Source organism: Hippocampus zosterae, chromosome 10 (assembly GCF_025434085.1).
Source record: "Hippocampus zosterae strain Florida chromosome 10, ASM2543408v3, whole genome shotgun sequence".
NCBI lineage: Eukaryota > Metazoa > Chordata > Actinopteri > Syngnathiformes > Syngnathidae > Hippocampus > Hippocampus zosterae.
The window spans coordinates 15199581-15214672 of NC_067460.1; the positions used below are offsets into that span (position 1 = coordinate 15199581).

At 42.6% G+C, this 15092-nt stretch overlaps 1 protein-coding gene across 3 annotated transcripts in view; it reads left to right on the forward strand.

The window, feature by feature from the left end:
• Window positions 1–15092, forward strand: part of rsrc1 (arginine/serine-rich coiled-coil 1) — a 114586-nt gene that overhangs the window by 30196 nt on the left and 69298 nt on the right. For all 3 annotated transcript variants that reach the window (XM_052079283.1, XM_052079285.1, XM_052079284.1), the window contains exon 5: window positions 14240–14279. In XM_052079283.1, coding sequence (XP_051935243.1) covers window positions 14240–14279 — 40 coding nt within the window. The remainder of the gene's footprint in view (window positions 1–14239; window positions 14280–15092) is intronic.

Sequence of the window (15092 nt, forward strand, 5' to 3'; positions counted from 1 at the left end):
GCAAATCATCAGTGTCAACTTAGCAAATTGTCATACATAATAAATAACGGTGACATTTTGCAATCATTTTGTTGCCCTTTTTTACTCATTTGAGCAATAATTGAACAAATACCTGACTGATTTCAAAACTAGTGAGCCATCATAGTTTTCCTTTGTGTACAAGTAATAATACAATGTGTTGATTAAACATTTATTTGGTCACACTGTCTTTATGGCCCTCTAAGGGAAGATGTAACTCCCAAGTGGCGCACAACAAAAATGAGTTTGGCACCCCTGCTCTAAATAGTGTCACCCTGCCTCAGCTGTCAAAGCTGCAACATCCCTACACTCATGGCCGGTGCCTAGTTCAGCTGACCCGCTGCGCCTGGAAGTACTTAAGTCCAAGCGAAGCTCAGAGTGGAAAGGCCCCTTTATCTACTATTGCTGGTTCCAAACTATGGAATGACCTCCCGGCACACATTAGATAAGCACCCTCACCATCCATGTTCGAAAACACGTCATAGTTGATGTTAACTTTTCAACTACAATTAATACACGCAGATTATTTGCATGAGCATAATTTCTTATAAATATAATGAATGGATGGATTTACAAGCCAATTGGAAGTCAGGAAGAATTAGGGGTTCGTGTGCATTTTGCTGCTGTACAATGTTTGAAACATAACATTTGATCCGGATAAAATGGTACCAGGGATATTACACTTGTTTTTGTTGTCTTTGGAGTGACTTTTTTACCACAAAGCGCTGTGAATGACCTGTCCAAATGTGTGCATGTGCCTGGGTGTGTGAGAGGAGGGAATCTGGCCACTTTTAATCACAAGAGAGACACCCCCAGTGAGTGATAGCGAGCTGTGACAATCCACTTAGTGCGCTCTGTAATCTGCTGAACCATTTAGCGAGTTGTTTAAGGAGTATGCAAATACTTGCATGGGAGGAGAGGGGGGTGACACACACACACATACGCGTGCACATACACAAGACAAATCTGGCTCATGGACTGATGGCGATTTGTAGCACTCACACATTTAGCGTTGTGAGTGTGAGTCCGAGTGTGTTGATGTGTTTGAGACCTGCTGCAGGCACGGAGAGAAGCCAGGCCTGGAGCGTGATGACAGGACCAGATCCGGCCAAATAGAAGTACCCCCCACCACCCTCGCCCTTCCTACATGCAGCACACACAAATGCACGCTCACACACATGCTTCCCCAATCAAATTACCTCCTTCCCCTCTTTTATTCTCTGCTGTCCTCTTTGCATCCGTTTGTACCTTCATCTCTTCTAGTTTTTTTGACTTTCATTGAACACAGTACGAGCCAAGTGTTAAAGATCTCATCTTAGCTCACCGGCGTTGTCTTTTACGGCTGAGAAGTCAGGATTGTATATGGCTGGTTACGAGCCGGAAACATGACAGGCCAGCTCTGATTTAGAGCATTATGTAAATGCACTTGTCGGCAAAAATGTTTTTCTCTTGCAAGAAAAAAGGGTGGTGGGTTTGTTTGGTCTGGGTTTACAAAGAACGGTGTTGTGGCGTGAAGAGACACACTGTTAATGTTTTATTTTCTTTCCACTTCAAGAGCTCATTCATCTGCCCTTCACTCAAGTCTTTTTCGGGAAAAAATATTTTTCCACACAGAAAAACAAATTACACAGTAGTGACTTTACAGTTGATAAAATATTACTCTTTTATTATGCATTTCACTTGAGGATATCTTAGGATAGTTACTGATATGCGGTTTAAGAACTGTGAAGGTAAATGCTCCCTGAGAGGGGAGCAGAACCATGCTAGCATTTCCATTACATTATGTTGCATATACTAATACAGTGACTGTTGTTTGTGTTCCACTCCGGATTTCTCATTCAATTCACAATTTGGATGCCACAATGTTGTCTACAACAGAGCTTGAATCTTAACATTTGCCCAAATGGGTACTTTTGTTTTTAATGTGGATTTCCAGTTTCCAGCGGATCTCATTATTGGGGGTGGGGGGGGGGGGTGGGGTACATTATGATTCCTTGTTCAATTTTGTGAACAATTTATTATAATTAAAAATATATATATGCATTAATTGGTCGCTACTTCGAGGATTTTTGTTTATCGCGGGTGGTTTTGGTCCCCATTAACCACGATAAACGAGGGATTTTGATACCTGGGCCTCAGGTGGGAACTTGCCTGACTTGGGGTCTGATTTATTAAGATCCCAAGTAGCAGGCACAAAATTGGGTTTTCGTGATTGTAGCAGATTGTGCAACAGGTGTAGAAGTGATGGAGACAACCATATTGCGAGCAAACATTACTGAGGCACAGAAAATAAAGGTGATGGCTTTTTTAATTTGAGAGGAGCAAGCAGCTGGACGAAAGTTAGGTTTTGTTTAACTTGATCCAAATGTGTGGCAATTTGATGTAGAGTATGTACTCATCCTGTGTAAAATTGCATTAAAATATGGGACAGCTTTGGGGGAGGCCAGCACCAATTGTCACCATGTGCTGAAATGACCCAGATGCACAAAATGCAGAGTTGGCATGACTCCTTGGATTATTCTGAAGTTCCAAAATTGCCTTGCTCAATAGACGACAAATCACGAAAAAAAACAAACATAACAGCATGCAGCTGTGCCATATTTCCTAATCTGCAGCAGGTCAGAATCTATTTTAATACATCATAATCAACACAGATGCTTATTCATGATAAAATGTATTGTGTGCAAATCTCTACAGAATTGTTTTGCAACTCAAACTTGGCTAGAGCAAGTTTTGCAAAAAAACAAAACAAAAAGAAATCTTACGTTGTCAAATAAATGCCATAAATGATTACTTCAATAGTCATTGAAGTCGTTTCAGTTTTTGGGGTCTATCAGTGCCGACTGAAGCAAGTTGGCCATCTTGTGCTCTGAAACAGCCGCTATGTCTTCACTTCTCTTTGTGCTGCGCTTCCTTGAAGTCTGCAGGACGCGCAAGGGTACACGTCGGCGCTCTTCTGACGTCTCTCCCTGCAGGCCAGGCCGCAGAGCGCTCGGGGCCATGTTGCTTTGTGTTCTGACGGACAGGCAGACAGAAAGCAAGACTTACCCCGGGCTAGCGATTACGTCGACGTGACAGCACAGGAGTAGTGGCCATAGAAGAGATGTGCAAAAGGCACGGCGTGCAGATGAAATGAATAACAATGAATGCAACGTGTCCCCCTCAGACCCCCGATAACCTGCACGCCAGAGCCGAGTCGCTGTGACAGGCTGGGCTTTGTCGACGCTTTATCCTGGCTGTACACTTGTAAGGTAGAGCTGGGATAATCGCACCTAATCTAATTAGACCTAAAGAGGGCCATGACTGCGGCTGGCCAGAGGCTGACCGCGCGCGCACACACACACACACACACACACACACACACACGCACACACACACCAGTAACCAGCTCAGCAACAAAATCCTGTTTGCATTAGAAAAATAAGGTTGTCATATTGATTATGCAGATGAGGTGCTAACTGGGACTAACTGCCTCTCAGGCCAGCCGGTTACAGCTGACACAAGCTAAAGAGAGGAGGAAAGGATTAGGACAGGTTTAGCTTCACGGTTTCTTTTGCCACCGTTTTGCATGTCCTGCTTTTCAATTCACTGCAGGCTGATCGTCACTGCTGCTTTGCCATTTTGTCATGCAGAGTGACTATATCACCTGTAACAGTCCTTTCATATTAAAAATGGAAATATCTTTGAAACGTTGGCAGCGGAAGGAGGGGCGGTGTTGCCTTTCAACTGCAGAAAGAGAAAATAGGCCTAATCTATGACAACACACAAATGTCAAAGATTATCCGTTGCTTCCATATTAATCAGGTATATAAATCAACCCAACCTGACAGTATACTTTTATGCCCCGAATTCTCATATTTATTCTTATACAAGTTTTCATACTCTTATTATGTCTTCTCATAGTCTTTGCCATACTTGTTTCTTGTAGTTTTTGTTCCCTCATGAAATCTGTATATATAAATCTGTGTGTGTGTGTGTGTGTGTTTATGTGAATACATTGAGTTACAAGCTTGATCACGTAACAAGTGAATCTTGTATGTCAAGGTACCACCTCAGTATATGTGTTGTTCTGTTTTTGGCAAAGTTCTCTAGTACTTCCAGCTGGAGATGCTTAGTCGTCCTGTTGTATTGAATGTAAAAAACGTGTGCCAATATATAATGTGTATCGCCTCCGCGTACACGGTTGTCATGAGGTGTGCAGCCAGATTGCCATCCCGTCCTCGAGAAGGTCTGGGCTCTTCTCGGGCTGAGGGTATGATGTCCAATTGAAGGGCGGGATTGAAAGTGATTACCTTGTTAACTCCTGGCACCCGCTGCTACCTTGATATAGAGTTGAACACCAGGGCCTGATTTGCAAATGAATAATCTCTAACCCCCACCACCCCCCACCCACCCTCCATATTCCTCCCTCTCCTTTTTTTTGGCCATTTGATGCCAAGATCATCTTTTTATATTGTGCCATGACAGATGCTGCGCGGGGCTGCCATTGTTCCCCATCAGTTTTCGGGCGAGCCAAAAGATATCCACATGTGATTTTAACACTGACAAAATCCCACCCCTCCATAGCAGCCCACTGTTTTCGTCTTTGTCTGTCCGCGCAGCAATTTCCAGACTTCCCGAGCAGAATGTTGGGTGGTGTCATTGTCTGCTTTTCAATAATGGAGAGGTAGCGCTCTGATTAGGGAAGCCTCTAATTGGGAGATATGAAAGGCGCCGCCAGCTATTGAAGAAACTGCAGGAAAATTGATTGCTCTCTGACATTTCCCTTTTGCTCCTTGTTATGTGTCCTATTACTTTCACTCTATGAAGCTTGGAAGAAAAAAAAAATCCGTTTTCTTTGAATGTGTTTGCGCTGTAGTCGCAATGGTAAAGTCTTAATTACAGTCAAGGCATTTCTTAAAAACACTAGAAGGCCATAAAAATCAAACGCTGTAATGGAAGGAAAACATGTAATTACGCTGCTAACTGAATGTGCTCTTTTGTTCCGCGTGACGATGTAATTTATATCACTGCACAGACGAGATAATTGTGCGCCATTTGTAACCTCGTGTCGGGACTAGGGCCACACCAATTAAACACACGTTAAAAAAATGACTGAATTCTGCCAATTTTTCTCTCTGTTGTAAAGTTAAATAAATTGTGAAGGACAGAGAATTGTGAAGTGGTCAAATGTTCTGCCTGTAATTCTTATCTTTCCACAAAATACACAAAATGTTATTTTATTACTTCAATTTTTTTTAATTAACCGACTGAGAAATCTGTCATCTGTATTTTATTCAACCAAACATCAGAATCAACATTGTCCTCAAAAGAGCCAGAATGTCCGGGCCCTAGTCAGGACAGCTGTGTACCGAGGACGCCGGTAAAACACCTCAAGTTGAGTTTGTGACTTCTTTGCATCTTTATTACCAATTTGTTTTACGGTTTATTGTATATGTTAAATTGCTACATGTACAGCACTTTGTATGCAGCGATGGCTGTTTGAAAGTGCTCTCTAAATACAGTTGACTTGACTAGACTTTGACAGCGTGGGCTAAAAAGTATTCAGTCCTGCCTGAGCCTGGCCTTGTTCCCCCCCTTCTCGGTTTTCTCTTACTAACCAAAGCGATGCATACAGAAATACAAGACAATTGAAATCAATTAAAGCCTGAATTTCACTGAGCGGCGAAGCTTTGTGCAGTTGGCCAAGGTTGGCTTTTCGTCAGGGTTCGCAGAGATGGTCATTCGACGTTCGCAAACATTTTTAAAGGTCATACACAGTTTCTATTGTGCTCCCCAAATTTTGAACATGTTTCAAAAAGTCTTTGCAGCAAGTCAACTGTTTCCAAGTGTATGTGAACATCTTGACAACCTTTTTTACGAACCCCGACCAAAAGCCAAAATTCGCTACGTTTGTGAGCATTCGCTTTCAGTGAGGTACCAACTTTAAGGTACCGTATTTTCACGACTATAAGGCGCCATTAAAAGTCTTAAATTTTCTCCAAAATGCACAGGACGCCTTATGGTGCGGAGCGTCCTTTATATGCGCCGAGTTCCAAAATCTGACTGACAGCCGACACGCTGTTTATATAGAGAAAAGGCGGAAGTGACGGTGGCCAGGCATGAAAGAAGTCGGCCAATCAGGGAAGGGTGGGCGTGTATATAAACATATATGGAGAGGGAGAGAGAGCGAGCGAGAGAGGGAGAGAGAGGACAGACAAGCTAGTCCGCCAATGGTGAAGGGTGGGCGTGTAAGTGGACGCCTCAAGCCAGTACCAACACTTGTATAGAGTGTGGCAATGTGCATTGTTGCAAAACAACTCCGGTTTTGGTTTCTAAGAACCCCTGAAAATAAATTCGACAAAAAGACACGCCTACGAAGCTCAGTTCAAACTTAAAGCCACCGGTTATGCTTTTGGCATGCGTCCCCATCTCACAGCAGCGGTGAAAAAAAAGTCAAGCAAATGAACTCTGAGCTTGCCGTTATTCCCGGAGGCTTGACTAAAGAACTCCAACCGCTGGACATTGGCATCAACCGGGCGTTCAAAGTAAAGTTGCTAACGGCATGGGAACAATGGATGATCGGTGGCAAACACAACTTTACAAAGAGTGAGAGGCAGCGCTTGGCGAGTTACGCCACAATACGCAACAACGAGAGGGAACGCGGCGTTTTTGATGGATTACGGTACTTGCACAATTGTTCAATTCTTTCTACACACACGCGCTGCCACCATGTTTCGCTCTGTTCTTTACTTTCAAATGTGGGAAAGCTTCACACGAGAGAAATGTTGACTTTGCTGTTGGTACTCCTTCTTTCCGCTCGGCAATGCGTAGCAACTCACACTAGCATGCATTCAATGACAACTGAGATGTGCAGTCCTCTGCTTCTGATACAGAGGATGAGGACTTTGATGGATTTCTGGGTGATGATTGATCGAAAAACATGAGAACATTGTACGATGGCTAAATAAAATACACCCAAACTCAGTTCTGCTTTTGTTGCCTTTTTAAAAACGTGTTTTTATCTTATCTGTATGTCTTGGCGTGCTACCGTATGCTTCAAGCTAACGTGTTAGAGTGCGCGCATGCATGACGTATGTTTAAGCTGGCGTATGTTTTACCACTGTAAAACTGCGCCCATTCGTACGATGCGTCCTGTGTATGTGTAAAATACAGAAATGTCACCCATTAATTAGACTGCGGCCATTAGTACGATGCGTCGAATAGTCGTGAAAATACGGTAGTTATTTCCTATTTCCTTGAGTGCACTGAAGTTGTTGAACGCGGCGACTCCTTCTCACGCCAAAAACATTGCCGACTAAGCTGTACTACTCCCAGTTTGAATTTGAGTATGACATTCACTTGTGACCAGTCGAGGGAGAGGTCCACCTTTTGCCCCAATTTACCTGCCATTAAGTTGATTGTATCGACTTGAAGTGCTTCAGCGTGACAAGTCTTCGTCGCACGATTTGCACACAACCACGCTGTCCTCCACAATTCCGTCAGGCACAAAAACTAAGCGCGCCATATTTCTCTTGGCTGTTTCACGGTGGATTGACAGGCCCCCGATGAACCCCACTGACATTTGCCCAGTTTGTTAACGCTCGCGTGTCCCGTCCCTTCTATTTGCGACATAAACCCCGAGTGGTTGCCCTGATAGAGCCCACATAAGAATGCAGTTTCAATTTCAATCGACAGCCATGTTGAAAAGGAGCTGTGGCGATAGCAATCAGGCCTGAGGGGGGATGCCAGGCTTCTTGTATTGTGTCCCTTGACTGCTTCATCTCAAGCATTTGCCTTGTGTAAGGAAAGAGGCACATTCCACTGATGGGAAATGGTTATTACAGCATGCTTTCTTATATTTGAAAGTGTGCGCGTGCGTGTCAGCGCGCTTGTGCGTGCGCGTCATGCTCAGCCCCTATCCTATTGACTTTCTAATAAATATGCCTGTCGTTAGATCAGCAGTCAAACAACATATGGATTCTCAATGACACGCTTGACAAGTCCTACGTTTGTGGCAAATGGGGTGGCTGCCCCACGCGCACGCTCACCCACGTACACACACATACACCAAGGATGTCTCTTTCAGTCGTTTCTGTGTCCTGCTTTCTTTGGCTGATATTTTCTCTTCCCCTTATCACAATATGTGACTGCAGCTATCAGTATGATTGCAGAAACCTGTCGAAAGGTAGATGTATTTCATCCCGCTCACAGGTTTGGAGGGGTGGAGAAAAAAGACAGTGTATCATTTTAAAAAAAGATTTAGTGTGATAGTTTCATTAGTTCTTTCTTTGTCATTTCATTTCTTGGCCCATCACCACGTCATTCAAAATGTCTTCCAAATTTGGAATATCAGACCACTTCCACATGGCAATGACAGGAACAATGACATCAGTTGGGATCAATCCCCGGCTCCCCCACACTCTCAAAAGATGCTTTGCAAACTCAAATAAAAAGATTAGAGTGTTCTGTGTTTCAGACCACATTTTTTTCAAATGAACAAAGATATTGAGATAACTCAAGTGATTCATGAATTGTTGCTTGTCAGCACCAGTAGTCTCTCTCACGCAGTGATCGCACAAAATAGCCGCAACTGAGACGGAACACAACAGTTGGCAGGGTTTTTTTCCGCTTTCGGGACAATACAAGTTGAACAACTTTGAAATAGGGAAGCTAAAAATAACAATAAGCTTGTGTGCAGTTTTATCAGGTACTCCCACTTCTTCCCACTTTCCCGAAATGCATGCATGGTTCATTGAACACTCTAAATATTCCCAATGCGTGAATTGAGCACACCCTAAAAAGGACAGCGTCTCGAGGAAATAGATGGATGATGAAACAAATACTTTTGCATTGCGCCTCGAATCAATTATGCTTCAGCAAAAGGGTTGGAGTCTTTACATATACTCATACACGACAAACAGGAGCATATAATAATGGCTCATGAGTGCCCGGGTAATGGGCACGTCTTGTTAGCTGGGAACTCAAATGACTCCTCCTGCATTCAAGTCTCTATTTCGTCTCCCATCAGCTGACTAAAGGCGTTCGTCTTTGGTTGTGTCTTAGGCTCAGGGCGGTCTATTAAGGGCAAGATGGACAAACTTGGCGTGGGCTTCTATGAGAGACCTCATGCAATTATTAGAAACTTGATCACAAATGACAACTGGGCTCCCATGTGATTAATTATCTGCTGGTTTAAGGCAATTGTTTTTTCGGGGGTTTAAGACGAGACACAACCACAAATGCGATGCAATTCAATTTTCATTATTCTTTTGCTCCCAAGTGTATTTGGCATTTTCACCATGGCAGTTTAAATCGGTACTATACAGAATATTCATTGTTGTTTGCTTCCATGTTGACACGGCCCGGTTTTGACGTTTGTGGAGTTCAATGCGTGCAATATGGGCATCCATGCAGTCGGTCAGAGTAAACACAGTCATATTAGATATTTGGCATCTAAAATGTGCAATGAAATTAACATTAGAAAAGCGTTGCATCAGAATTGGACGCTTCAGTTTAAATCCAGCCTAAAAGAACCCCAAGAATGGGCAATCACGGGGAGGTGTCGACACTGTGATGGATCGAGCCACCATGTTAAATTGGTCAGTATTGACCTCCTTAGCTTAGCTTTGTTTGTTTGTCCAGCTTCACTTCATTGACCGTCGTAATTAACATCAGCACTCTCACTCTGTCCCTTGCTTTTCTTTGAAAAATAAACTGCTTTGTTTCCATTTACCTGTTATCAAGTCACCAAGTGGTGGTTTAGCATGAACCACACTACACACACGCACACACACTGGTGTCATGTTGAGCAGAGTAATGATTGGAGCTCAACTTCTTGATACAGTTGGTCTTCTTAAAACGGCAAACTAGTTGGGATCAATCAACAGCGCATCTGTTGTTTGTCGTCATTTTGCTTCAATTTCTTTCAGACATCAGCAGTCAATTAATCACAATCGATCGAAATGTTGATCATTTAATCCACTGGTGTCAAAAGTCATGGGCCCGCCAAAACAAATTATGTCGACTTCATCTTTCTTTCTGAAATGCCAACATTTCAATTCGTTTCACTTTCAAAAAAACACATGGAAATTGTGTACGTTTTTTTTTTAACCTCTTGAACTGTAAAATATTAAATGCCTTTCTGTTTATCACAGGGGACATGTTCCAAACCCAACTGCTGTATGTGGTAATGTGATATTGAGACCATTTACAAAAAAAGCTATTTTCTATGGTTTTACGCCTCTCATATTCAAAAACACATTTTAAACACACTGTAAACTCATTTGAACTCACAAAAAAAAATGCAAGCTTAACTATCATAGAAACTACTGTATGTTGTGTAATATCTGTGTGTTCGTTATGTACCTTCAAGAAGCACAACCGAGTGGGTTGAAGTCAAGTTGGCTCAAGCCTGCGTGTGAGTATCTCAGGATTTGCTTTCCAAATATGTTTTACTGTTTGGTCAAGTGGGTAGTTGCGATACTGTGTTTTTACATTTTTAAATGCAAGGGTTTTTGGTAGTTTAAAGCAGATTAAATGGTGCACATTTTACTCATAACATTTCTGAAATGAATTGTAAATGCACAACTGAACTTCTTGAATGTTTAATTTGTATAAAGATTTGCGATTTTTACACACATTCTCATGTGTCAAGTTTATCGCAGTGAAGGATATAGCACTCCTCAGCCTCCCAATTCCCGTCATTTATTCTCTTCCATTTCTACTGTGGCGGTATGCCAGCTGTGTAATGTTCCACGATGGTTGTAGCGAGCAGGGCCGCCACGTCTCCCAGGCCTTGTGTTACACCGACCATTACTATCTGGCCTGCCTCCGCTACAAATTGGATGAACTGGCACTGACACATTTTCAATATTATTACATTAAACCAAGTGGATTTTGATTGATAACCTAATATGGGCCTAATGCAAAACATCAATCACGGCAAGTATATTAATTATTTAATATTGCGGCGTAATTCAGAAATCAATGCCGCTGCTGCGTGGAAGGCACAGAGGAGGAAGGAGGGTGAGGACAGTAAAAGGAGGAGCAGAAATGGAGAGCTCGCTCCCTTTAGACCTCATCAGATGACATGATGTTTTGAACACACAGAGAAGCACGGTGTGCCCGATTAACTCATTCAGTACCAGCCAATTCTGAACCAAGTCTGAAAAGACGTTTAAAAACGTCTTTGGGAGTGAATGAGTTAAATGCCATTAAAAATTTGATTTTGAATCATGAGGGTATATGTTGCCAAAAGCAAAAGGGGAGAAGAAAATGAAAGGATGCTGGTGAAGGAGGAGGAAGAGGAAGGAGGCGGAGGGAGAATGGGAGCGTGTCTGTGTCTCCCCTATGTTAGATTGTTTCCCCACTAATTGCGCTTCATTAGCGGATTACACACACTGTCACCAAGGAAACAAATGTCTCGCTGAGTGCCAGCCGCGCGGTGTTTGTCACAATGTAATGTAATTACAATCCAGATGAAGTTGGCCTTAATTGGTCGACTTTGTGCTGCCAAGAAGACGGAATAAACAACAAACGGGCTTTCGTGGCCACCTTTTGACCCTCTACTTTCATTGCAGCTTCATATTTTCTTAATTTCCCTCAAGGGAATTTATCTATCCATTGATCTGTCTATCTTGAACAAATAAACACCTACCTCAAATAGATGTCTCCGTTATGCCCCTCGAGGCAAAAAGAATAGTTATAGTAATTATTGGAGATTACACTGGGGAACCTTTTCTTTACATTTTTTTATTCTTTTTATTTATTATTTTCTGCCTTTTTCTTTACTTTCTCTTAGCAGCTGAAACTTTGTTGAAAACAGCTATCAGACTTAACTCATAAAAAAAAAGATGTTCCTCATGATTTTGGACGTTATTCTTCAGGAACGAACACCGGTGATCCGTTTTGAACAATGTTGCGCATCTAAACATCAGCACCGACTGAAGCCTGAGCACTTCTAATGCCGACATCACACTACATGAATGTAGCCTGATTTTGAGTTGCCAGACGTGTTGCAGACAAATGTGGTGTGTTTGTGCTGTCGTAGCCCGTGTAGCGTGACACACATTCGATTGGTCATGAGGCGTTTGGGACGCTTCACGCTCACACAATGCCCCCGTTGACATGACTTTGACAGCTGCCTGTCCTGCCTCCCCGATAAACCTGCGCCGATGGACTGAATCTTCAGATGGAAGCATGCAACGATTGTGCAGGGTCTGGTCAGTGACTTGTAGTGTGACATCTCGCCCGGTCCAAGACTCAGATCGATATTTACCTGGGAGTCTGACAGCGAGACCGTTGTGAACGACAAAAAATGTTCTCTGAAAAGCCCAAGTAGTAGTTTGACAAGGCCATAAAAATACAGTATTAACGATGTGCTTTCGATATGAGACGCCATCTATCTAGCGAGCTACCAGTCTTTCTAATCATAATTACTCAAATAGTGGCTCCTACTTGAATCATTGCCATGTCACAGTTACAAAGTAGTTTCTTGGCGTATCATCCACTTGAACATATGAACGCCTCTCAACAAACCCCCCCTCCCCCAAGGAAAAGGTTAAAACCAGTCTTAATCTCGTCCGCCTGACTGTCACACAGCTTGGTTGGCCACTTGAAACATTAGTGTAAATTGCGGAGCCCATTTGAACTCACCAAAACGGCAGCACCTGCTCATGCACATAAATAGTCTGAGATGAGTTAAATCGACCCACTGCATGTTGTGAACATTTCATTTGACGTTATTTCAGACATGGTCTTTTTCTGATGATTAAACATTGCATTACACCGTGCAGTGCGTTGGCTGTTTCTCTGCAATTCTTTATAATAGTCTTTTTTTTTTCTTATATCAATTTTGATATCTTCATATCATTCCATCAGACCTTATTTTAAATTAATGATATGGGGATGACCACATATATGAAGCCCAGTGTGATCGGTGGATAGTGGGATGGATTTTTGGGAGGGAAGGGGAAGGGCAGGTGGGGGGGGGGGGGGTTAGACAGTATGTAATTTTAGAGATGGTATAGATTTACACTATGATGCTGCTGGCTGCATTAGCAACTGACGCCTGTCGATAAGCCTTCCCTTCTCTACACGCACGCACACACACGCGCACACACGCACAGAGTTGTCAGTAATGGGGACCAGAGTTGGTTGTGGGTGCTGGGATCGGAGGCTGTTTGTATTCTCTTGATCTTTTGATTTCCACTGCTGCAAATTTGAAATATGCCAAAATTGCATCTATTATTTACTGCCAATTTGCCTGTCCCTTGCCTGTCCCTCAGCCTCACGTGCACACACACGAACACTCGCATGCATGCTTTCCGACTTGCCATTCTACCAATTCTTTTAATTTTTATGAATAAACTTGATTATAGTCTTGCTCTGATTTATAAGCTTTCTGTGGTTTTGGCCAGACTGAAAAAAAATAGACAACAAAGCAAGACATCTTTTAATAATCTTCATGCTTTTGTTACTTGCATTTTATCTGCTCTCTTCAAAATCTTACTCATCATGACTCCTGTCATTGGTCAAAGTAGGGCTAAAACATTTTACAGTTAACAATTAACTGGTGTTGATTTAAACAAACCTTGAAGAACATTTTGTTTGAAGTTAATTGGAAATGTAAAATGACAATCTTCTGGTATTTACGCTCATTTAACTGGTGAGAGGCATTTTGTCATTCATCAATGCCGCTGTAATGGCGGAACGAACCAAAGAGTTCAGAAACTAGTTTTTCAAGTGTGCTTGAATGTTGTCATGGTGTGTATTTTGGTGTGCATACTTGTATGCATTGGATATAAAGTCTGCACACCCTTATTCAAATGCCTTTTTTTCTGTGATTAAATCAAGATAAATCCTTTTTCCACCATAACCTTTTTGAAATTTCTGCTGTTTTAGTCGGCTTTTCCTGACTGCTGTGTCCCCGATGAACAATTTGTTTTGGGATGTGCCGAATAATCACTTACAGTAAATAATTAACCTACTGGAATTAGTGAATAATTGCGTCTTGAATCAATTGAGGCAAAATGGATTTCACTACTCGTTAATTCTGTCGAATCTGGCTTGCTCTGCAAAGAACAGGATGTAAACTATGGGAAGTTGTACTACATCCACACGGCAGCAATATTCTGCTCAAGACTCTGGCATAGAGTCAATGAAATAATTTATGGAAAAGGTGATCATTTCGTGTGAGTGAACTTTACGTATAGTTTGTAAATGTCCCTTTGTGTTGCAGGGATTCTGCTGTAAGCATGAAAGCAGGATTGGAGCATCTGGTAAGTCCTGTTTGATAACACACACAGACACACACATCTGCTTATTTAAAATGAAGTTGTATTCCTGACAGACAGTGAGAGAGCAATCTTAACTTGAAATGAAGATAATTGGAATAACCGTACCAATCAAATGATCCTCAAGTCCCCAGAAACGCACGCGGGCATGCTTGGGCTTCACACGCACCAATGAATGTGAGCGCATGCCCCAAAACTCTCTCATGGGACAAAACCTTAACATTTAATGTCCATTTCTTGACTTTCTTTCTTGCTTGCTTTAATATGAGGTCACAGTGCCATGCAACGAAGTGAAAAGGTTCTCGCTCCTCTTTTTGGGTGAGAAAGAACCAAAGCTTTCCTTTTGGCCCCTTATTCCACAGGATGAATTATAGACGGGGGTCAGCGAGGGTCCTGGTTCTCGGCGGATGACGCACGCCCTGGCCCCCTGCATACTAAACGACACACTCACACACGCGTGCACGCATGCACACACGCGCGCTGACCGCACGACGCAAATGACCCTGAATCTGGCAAAATGAGATCCGACCTCCACATTAACAGTTTTCTAGCTACAATGCAGCGAATGGCTGATCTGAAGAATGAACCTCAGTCTTGTTGTGCCATCATCACTTTCTGCCACAACTGTTCATTCATGTGTGTTCTTATGTAATATTTCCTCGATTTCTTACTGGATTGAGATTCAGCAATGATGCGGGAAGTGCTTTGGGTAGAAGAAATGACCTGCCTTATGCTCCCAGAGTGCAGAATAACCTGTTACCTGAACAGGCATTTTATTCAGTGCAGTGCAATGCAAGT